The sequence below is a fragment of the Corylus avellana genome, chromosome ca4 (assembly GCF_901000735.1).
Source record: "Corylus avellana chromosome ca4, CavTom2PMs-1.0".
Classification (NCBI taxonomy): Eukaryota; Viridiplantae; Streptophyta; class Magnoliopsida; order Fagales; family Betulaceae; genus Corylus; species Corylus avellana.
Window position 1 is genome coordinate 866,582 of NC_081544.1, and position 9,611 is coordinate 876,192.

Here is a 9,611-nt window from a genome sequence, read left to right on the forward strand (position 1 = left end):
TGGCCAGATCCGTGTGGGTCTGGCCTCACCCATGGGTCTCCCGGCCAGAGAATCTTTTTTTAAAAGAAAAAATTGGAATTAAGGGTAAATTTGAAATTTTATAAAAGAGTAAGTGGTATAAATGTCATTGTCTCATTTTTAACGTTTAAAATCTGATGGATGGGTTCAAAATTATAGAAATTAAAATTTTTGGGGTTCAAAGTGAGAGATTTTGAAATTTGAAGGAAAGAATGTCAAAAGGGGTTGTACTTTAGAGGTCCAAAGTGAAGTTTCCATTTTCATTATAAAAAGTTGAGGAAACTTCACTTTGCCACCCTGAACTACAACCATTTTTAACATACCCCCCCTAAACTTCAAAACCTCTCATATTGGACCCCTCCGTCAAATTTATCTGTTAACTTCTAACAGCAGGCCCTAAAAAGACTAAAATGCCTCTGATTTTATTTATTTTCTATTACTTTTTCTAAAAAAGCAAAAAGACCCGTGGGTCAGGCTTGACCCCGCACGGGTCAAGCCAAACCCACTAGGGGGTGGCCGCGAGCCAAACCTGGGGGTGGCCGCGTGGCCACTTCCAGGGCCTAGGTGCCGCGCGCCACCCCATAGCCTAGGGGGTGGCCTGCTGCCACTCCTAGCGCGGCCACCCCCAGAGCCTAGGGGGTGGCCGCGCAGCCAGCCCCACAAGACTTGGGGGTGGCTCGAGGCCACCCTCAGGGCCTGACCCGTGCAGGTCAAGCCTAACCCAAGGGTCACCTAGGGCCTGACCCACAAATCACTTTTTTTCTTTTTTTTTTAAAAAAAAATGGAATTAAGGGTAAATTTAGAATTTTATTAAAAATTCAGGAGTAGAAATGTCATTTTCTCACATTTAACGGTTAAAAACTAATGGAGGGGTCCAAAGTGAGAGGTTTGAAAGTTCAGAGGGACAAAATGAGAGATTTTGAAGTTTAAGAAGCATGTCAAAAATAATTATAGTTTAAGGGGCAAAGTGAAGGTTTATTTGAAGAGATGAGAATGGTTAAAAGATATTTTTACACGTAAAAAGCACATATGAAGAGATAACAGAAAATAATGTTTAGTAGATAATTTCAGAACTTCTCCAATGCATTATGCTGAGAGGCTTATCCTATAAAATAGGTTTATCTCTTTTCCTGTTCTTTCTTCTCTCCTCTCACTGTTGGCCAGCACTGTTCCAGCCTGTTTGGGTATTAGTGTCGTTTGGTAAAATATTGTCAAAGCACTTTTAAAGTTTCAAATGCTCAAAACCACGTTTGGGCCAAGCTGAAAAATGAGGCTTCTGTTCAAACAGACTTCTAGAAGAAAAGCGCATCCAAGAGTTTTCATTTAATGAAATATATGAACGGACAAAAATACTCCCACCAATTTTAACAAATGACAACTATACCCATATATAAACATCTCTTTCTTTTCAACCCTTTGATTTGTCATTTTCGTTACTGTAGTTAGAGCTGTTCCAGAGCGAGAAAAATCCAAGTTGAGGTTCTTGCTTGGTATGTAAAAACTATGAAAATGCGAAAGAAAAGCACGAAAAGAAAAAAGAAAACAAACAAATAAAATCTAGGTTTGAGGGCCTTATTTTCATATAGAGATCTGAAGTTAAATTTGGGTTTAGGGTCTGTCATTCTCGTTGCTCACTGTGTAGGCATGGGGTTGATGATGAAGAGAATTTGGTTGATTAAAATCCAGAATCAAATGAGAGAGAGAGAAGTATTGAAGTGTTTCTAACGAAGTGAGACATAAATTTTTATGTTCTAGTTATTGTGTGTGAGATGATATTGGATGAAGATGCGAGCCTCGTTAATCTAACTCCACAGCACCTCGGCCATAACTCCACCAGGCAGCATCTCTTCTCCCCATAATTCCACAGAGCAATTCCACATGCTCTGTCAGAATTCTTCATGTATTATATTTCATATAACAAAAAAACGGTATATTCATTAAATTATTCTAGTCAGATGTAGGTTACGGTATATATTGGAGCAAGCACCCACGTGATGCACCAGCTGCATTGTGAAGAAATCCAGTCAATTTTTCTACTATTGAATTGTTAACTCAGACATTTGTCTTGGTTCAAGAGGATTGTTTTCTCTTTTCGTCTTGATATCAAGGAGCATCACATGGGTTCTTCTGCCAAAGCTCTCATACCAAAATTTTCAACATAAACACTTCTCTTTTTCTCTCTCTCTCTCTCTCTCTCTCGTTACAGACCAACAAAAGGGGTTCTAGTTTCATGAAAAATAAAGAAATTAATTTTAATCCCTTAACATTTTACAAGTTATTAATTTTCAGTCGGTTTATATATTTATTTTATATTTATTTATTTACTTCTTTTTAATGAAGTGGAAAATGAAAATGATATTTTGATGGATTATATATTCTTATTTTAATGATGTAATTGTGTTTATTATTCTCAATAATATTATATGTCTTTTATTGTTATTTTTGTAACTAAAATTACTGTTTTAATTTTGTTACCAAACATCAATAACTTTAAAAAAGCTTTTTAGACATACCGTTACCAAACTTGTAACAGCTTTTTAGTATAAGCGCTTTTGACAAAAGCTAGATATCCAAAAACTCTATTTCTCAACTCAATACCAAACAAGCCCTTCATCTACCAATATTTTCAAATGTTGGGGATCCGGATCGGATCCAAATCTTCTGGAAAAATTAGAAATTCTCTAATTGTTCATCCTAACCGTCCACTTTCATCCAACATCCCACACTACGCTACATGTCCCACTCAAATTTAAATAATAAACTAAAATAATTAGGGGTAGTCAAACCACCTCGAGGACCAAAATAATTTTGAAATTTTTTTATTTGGACCGAGCCACCCAAGGGCTTGCAAAGACAATGGACGGTTCATTAGCTCTCAATTTTGACAACAAATCCATATCAAAACTCTCCTACTCTCAATAATAAGTAGCCATCAAATTGTACAAGACCAGTGATTGTGATTTTTGGGTTCTTTCGTGCGTGGGTGCGAACAGTTGGTGTGGGTTGTTAAGATACTGTGAGCCTGTGAGTTTCTGTTTTGACCTGGTTTTTTATCTCACAGCTTTTGATCTTCATTCTTGGGTTTTTGCAGCTTTTTGGGGCAAAATTTTGGGTTTTTCTTAGGTTTAAAGACCTACAAAAGAAGAAGGTTTCGCTTTGCTTCAGCCAATCACCTCCAAGGTCATGGGATGGCCGAAGCCACCCTAAGTGCCTTTTGGGGTTGTTCGGCCACCTCCCAGGTTGAAATTAAAAAAAAAAAATCTGGCCCTTGAGGTGGCCGAACCACTCCCAAGGGCCATGAAGGTGGCCTTGGGGTGATTTGGCTACCCCCAAGGTTCAAATAAAAAAAAATTCAAAATTTTTTTAGCTCATCCGGTGGGTCTGAGTTGGCCGAAGCCACCACTAGGTTCAACTGGAGTGGTCGGCCACCCTAGCTTTTTTATTATTTGATTTTAATTTTTTATTATTTCTATTTTTATTTTCTTTTTAAAAGTTAATTAATAGTTTATTATTTAAATTTGAGTGAGACCCGTGGCGTGGTGTGGGCTGTTGGATGAAAGTGGACAGCCAGGATAAACAATTAGAGAGAATCTCCAATTTTCCTACTAATGGGAGGGGATCCGGACAGGGCTGGCAAAACAGGTACTTGATACGACCCGATTACGATCCGCGGGTACCTGTTACACGATTAACCTATACATGAACATGACCCGTTTAGCTAAACGGGTTAGCGGGTATGACATGATTATAATAAGGAAATATAACTGGGTAATCCGACATGACCCGTTTAACCCGTTAAAATTACCAAGTCATATCGGGTAGACACGACCTGACATGATTCGTGCTCTTAAAACATAACCCGACCTGACCCGTTAAAAACTCTAAACCCTAATTTTTATTTTTTATTTTTAAGTAATAATAATACATTAATACCAATGCAATTGTTAATAAAAACATTCACAAAATTAGCAATTTTCAAAAATTAATTTTCAAATTGTTATTATTATTTTATTTCAATAAGTATTTTGGCACCTTTCCAATTATTTCCAACTAATTAAACTATACAACTTATTCGCATCAAACCACCAGTATAATTTGAAGGAATTGGACCCAATAATCACAAATGTCAACCACATAGAAGATAGCTCTTAAGCTGGCTTTGATACCACTTTAGAGGAGATTAACCCTTTCGGAATTTGGACTCAATTGAGTTATATTAACCAATTACTCTTATAATTGGCTCTACAATTTGGTACATTAATTTTGTTAGCTATCAAGATATCTCCATAAGATCTCTTATACCTCGCCACTCTTTATCTGCATAGGTACAATGGCAATAAGAGGAAGACAAAAATAATTTCAAACCATGAAAGACACACAAAAATAATTCGTGACTTTTAGGGTTTAGGATTCTTTTTTTTTTTTTTTACTGTTACCCACCAGACCCCAACAGAAATCGGGTCTGGTGGGTCAACCCGGCAGACTCGCTAGATATGAAATTAATCTGGTTTTAATTGGGTAGACCCGAACCTGATAAGGTCAAACCCAATACCTATTTTTTTCGTGTCGGATTCGCTGGTCGTATCAAAATTGCCACTTTGCTCGCCCTAGATCCGGATCAAGGGACCCATTTGGTCCCATGTTTTGATTTTATTAATAAAATACAATAATATATATATATATATATATATATATATATGATTGTGCCACGTTGACCAAACGCGGCCTCTTCATACACATAACATGCATTCACCCTTCAATTCACGCCTTTCGTTTTCTAGTCTCCTTCCTGCCCCTATTACTTTCACCTCTAACCTCTAAAATCAACAACAAATCACAACCCACACAGCTTCAGTAGACAACAACAAATCACAACCCACACAGCACAGCTTCAGAAGACAACCCAATGGTTAATTCATGATGTCTGTAACACCATCATCTTCCAAACCTCCCGATCCTCGCTGGGATTACGACGTCTACCTGTCTTTCATAGGTGACGAAACCAGTTATGATTTCATGTATTACCTCTTCGGCGGCTTGGAGAGAAACGGAGTTGTCACCTTCCGAGAGCGTCCTCCTGGAGGAGAGAACATCCCCACCTTAATGCTCAAAGCAATTCAAAGATCAAGAATTTTCATCGTGGTTCTTTCTCAAGGCTATGTTTGTTCTGAATATTGCCTAAATGAGCTTGTAGAGATCGTGCACCGTAGGAATATCATAGACCACATTTTTTTCCCCATCTTGTATCAATTGGGCCCTTCGGATGTCCAAAAAAGGATCGAGACTTTGGAGGAGGTATTCCCGAGGTCTGAAGAGCAGTTTGGGACCGGTGTGGATCAGTATGATCAGAGGATGCAGGGATGGAGAGCAGCTCTCACTGAAGTTATGAATTCATCCGACCAGATACTCCATGATGATGCAAATGGGTATCATGCTACCGACTCTTGCTTTTTCATGCATTTTCTGTTTTTTGTCCTTTTGTTTTCTTTTAAATTTTAGATAAAAACCGATAGAGCGCCTAAACTGTAGCTAAAATGAATTGTAAAAAATTTAAAGAAAAACTTTTCAGATTATTTTAGTTTCCAAATTTATTTTAAATCGTCATCAATCAAAATAATTTCAAACAATTTGTGCATGCTTCAATTATTGTGGAAGTAGACCTTTTACTTGGACAAACCCTAATTACTGATGAGTATTGAAAATTGTGATTACTCCTAAATCAACATTTTATTTAAATTCATATACTAAAAATCCACATTTATCCTAAATTTTGATTAAACCCAACAAGAGAATAAAACGATTTTTTTTTTTTTTTTTTGGGTGTGTTAATGGGCAAGTGTGATAGCTCATGTTGTAAATAATTTCTAGCTAGCTAGCTACCTAGCTTATCCATCGGCTGGGAGCAAACCAAACGGTAATTCAAGTTCAGAAATAAACGAGGTTGATTAAGTGGTCCCATACATGTAAATCTAGATTGTTTCGATGATGTAGTTGTTGAACAAGTAAAATTTTTGGTAGACATGAAAATAATTAAAGAGTGAAAACTTTCTTCCGTTTCTTTAACTGTTCTGGGAAAAAGGGCCTAAAATTATTGTTAGTACCACTTATCAAAAAATTATTGTTAATATCAAGTGATTTTTTTTTTTTTTAATTTTTTTTTTAAAGACTTTTTTGTGGACGATTAATCCAATCAAGCCATTTAAATCTCAAGATTCAAAATTCTCAGCATTTTTTTTATAAGCGATTTAGGGGTAGTTTGTTATTAAACAGTACCACACCACCCTCAAATACTATTTACCTTATTTTTTTGAAAAAAAATCAACATCAAAACATTTTCACTTCTTACTATTATTTAAATAAAAAAGTTATTATAAAACAATTTTTTTTTTTTTTTTTTTTTTTCACTTTTCTATACCAATCATATCATTACTCTCATTTTTTCCCCACAAAAATATAAACAGTATCTAGGGTTAGAATGGTGTTTACCAAACTACCCCTCAATCTTATTAAAGCACATAGAATCACAACTTAAATGCACAGAGTATACATGCAAGAAGGAGATTCACATATATAGAATCACAACTTAAATGCACAGAGTATACATGCAAGAGGGAGATTTGACATTATTAGCATTGAAACAATCCTTGACATAAAATGCAAAATACGAATAGATCGAGGGTCCAATCACGTTCTCTTAGCACACTGACGGATTAAATATCGATGCAAGCCAAATTGGATTTTTTTTAATTTTGGAATAGACTTTTACATATGCTTAACTAAATTAATTTCTTGAGTGCCATTTTGCCAGAATTTTGTGGAGAAGCTCCTCATGGCCCATCAACACTGATGCTTTCAATAATCAGCCCATTACTGAATGGATTGTTGCCATTCGGATCAAGAATGGGAAAGACCATCTTTTGTAATCCCTTTCCTCATTTGAATAAAAAATAAAAATAAATAAAAATAAAAAATTTGGATTTAGAATATAAATAAATCATATATAAAATATATTTATACATAGAGAAGTCAGTTTTTGAGTTGAATTAGTTGAAGGTTTCTGTTCCATACTCACTTTACCCGTGTATAAAGATCATTCGACTTAGAGAGTGTGGCGTCCCATATTGTCTGGGTGTGACCATGTGAGAAAGGGGATGTTCTTATATAGAGCATGCTCTTTCTAAGTGGTATATGGCCTTATAGGGTAAACTCAATAACAAAATAATAATGTCATGCCACTTGAAGCACTTGGAGCGGTGGCTTTGTCGACGAAAAAGATTTTTTTTTTTTTTTTTTTTTTAAATTGTAGTCTTAAAGGGGAGGTGAATTAATTGAATTAGTGATTTCTGCTTCATGTATTCGCGGACAATTATGACCTTTTATATTGGGTAGGACCATAAATTGCATAGCAACACATTTGAATGATATTTTTAATAACTTAATTGTTTGTGATGACATAATAACTTAATTGTTTGTGATGACATATTAGTCTAAAATGATTGAGATGATAACATCCTTTTGGTACCATCCCCAGTGACTCACAATTTTCATTCTTCTGTTTCTTTTCTTGTGCTTATTTTATTGTTCTATTTGCCATTTGAATGATGATCAGGTCTATGGGAATCCTCAAGTCTGTTGAAGAAGTTTTGGATGCAGTTTGTACTCGCTTGAACATTCCCAGAAACACACTAAGAATGGATTCTTGTGTTGAAATGATGACTGATTTCTTACATCTTGAAACAAGTGAGATTTACATTGTGGGCATGTCTTGTATGGATGAAATACTTAAAGAAACCCTAATAGGAGTTGTCTATAGTCAAATATATCATGGATTTGAAAGAACAAGTCTTATATTAGACATTACAGAAATTTCAAAAGAGCCCAATGGTTTGGTCCATTTACAAGAACAACTTCTTGGTGATATCGTGGGAATGAATCAAGTCAATATTAACAATGCTGACGAAGGAATCAGATTGATTAAGGAAGCAATTCAGGGCAAAAGAGTTCTTATTGTTCTTGATAATGTGGATGAGTTGAAACAACTACACACATTAATTGGAAACTCCAAATGTTTTGGTCCGGGAAGTAAAGTGATAGCAGTATCGAGAGAAAACCAGTTGCGAGCTGAACTTGAAGCACATGGAATATATGATGTTGAAGATTTGCCTGAATGGAAATCTCCTCAACTTTTCATTTGGCGCGCCTCCATGATGGCCCATCGAGCAGTACAGCTTGCGCGTGTCGTGTGTTACGACGCTTACGGCCTCCACTACGTACAGCAAAGTATTTTCGACCCGCCAATAAAGTTGTTATCTGCAGGTACCTCTTTTCTTTAAATCAAGTTAATTTCTATTATTGTTCAGTTTTAAGCTTCGATTTATTTTTACTTTGACAGTCTTTGGAAAAGAATTTTGCAGAATATGAGATTTTAGCTCTTTTAGGTAATTATATATATGGTACTTAAGACACATATGCAAGCACACATTTAAACACATATATATAAAAGCTACCTGAACTACCACAATCGTTTTTAAAAAGGTCCCAATTTACCAAACTACCAAAGTGTGCTAAAATGACACATCAAACTACCAAAATATATAAAAAAATGTCACTTTTTTTATTATATTCTTATAATACCCTTATTCTCTAAAAAAAACTGAAATAAAAATCTAACAAATATTTTTTTTAATAAAAAGGAAAGTTGTGGCTTTGGGTTCCTTTGGGGTGGCCTGTGAGGCACTCCCAGAGGTGGCAAGCCACGGGGGGGCAATTCTCCGCCACCCCTGGAGACCTACAGTGGCTAATTTTTTTTATTTATCCCAAAAAAACTTTTTATTTTTATTTTTGATTTTTTTGGTGGTATTTATCAACTCCTTTGGTTTTTTTTTTTATTTTTATTTTTATTTTATTTTTTTTTAGTTTTTAAGAGAATAAGAGTATTATATGAATATAATAATAAAAAAGTGCATTTTTTGGCTCACCTTAATAGTTTAATGGATTACTTTAGCACACTTTAACATCACGAGGTTTTTTATATTTTTTCCAGTATATAAATATGAGTGATTCACTATCGAATCTGTGATATGTAATGCTCATATTATGCACGGAGATATATATGCAAGATATGGACAAAATATGGGAACAGAACATGTCACAATAAATATCTTTTTTGAATTTTCTTTCCCGTTAGGATTGGAGGTGGAACCGTGGAAGAGTGATCTTATTTCCATTTTAAGCAAGCTAATTAAAGTTTAGCACATTCCATTTTCTTGAGGTAAATGACTCTTTCATTTCCCATCATAAGCTTCCATCCCTATTTCATTTACCCATAAACTCTAGTTTGGTGCAACTCGGACCCCTATTTTGCAGTTTTGGTGTTAATTAACGTCATCTATCTAAATCAACATTAAGTTGGACAGAATAATTTGTGAAATGACTACGATTTTACTTACAAAAAAGAGAAAAAAGAAGTATTAGGCCACAAGGTTGATCATTGTGAAGTAGTAGTATAATCATACTTGTCGTCCTTTTAGATGTTAACATATGTATAGTAGGTCAACCCATGCATCATGAGTTTGGAGTTTATAGGAACATGC

General features: G+C 35.3%; 1 protein-coding gene across 1 annotated transcript; it reads left to right on the top strand.

Annotated features, from left to right (window-relative positions):
• Positions 1-4,799: 4,799 nt before the first annotated feature.
• On the top strand, positions 4,800-9,516 carry LOC132180082 (disease resistance protein RPV1-like). Its single transcript, XM_059592928.1, has 3 exons — positions 4,800-5,444; positions 7,628-8,334; positions 9,206-9,516. The coding sequence occupies exons 1-3, from the start codon at positions 4,936-4,938 to the stop codon at positions 9,268-9,270; spliced, it is 1,281 nt and encodes a 426-aa protein (XP_059448911.1). The 5' UTR covers positions 4,800-4,935; the 3' UTR covers positions 9,271-9,516.
• Positions 9,517-9,611: the final 95 nt, after the last annotated feature.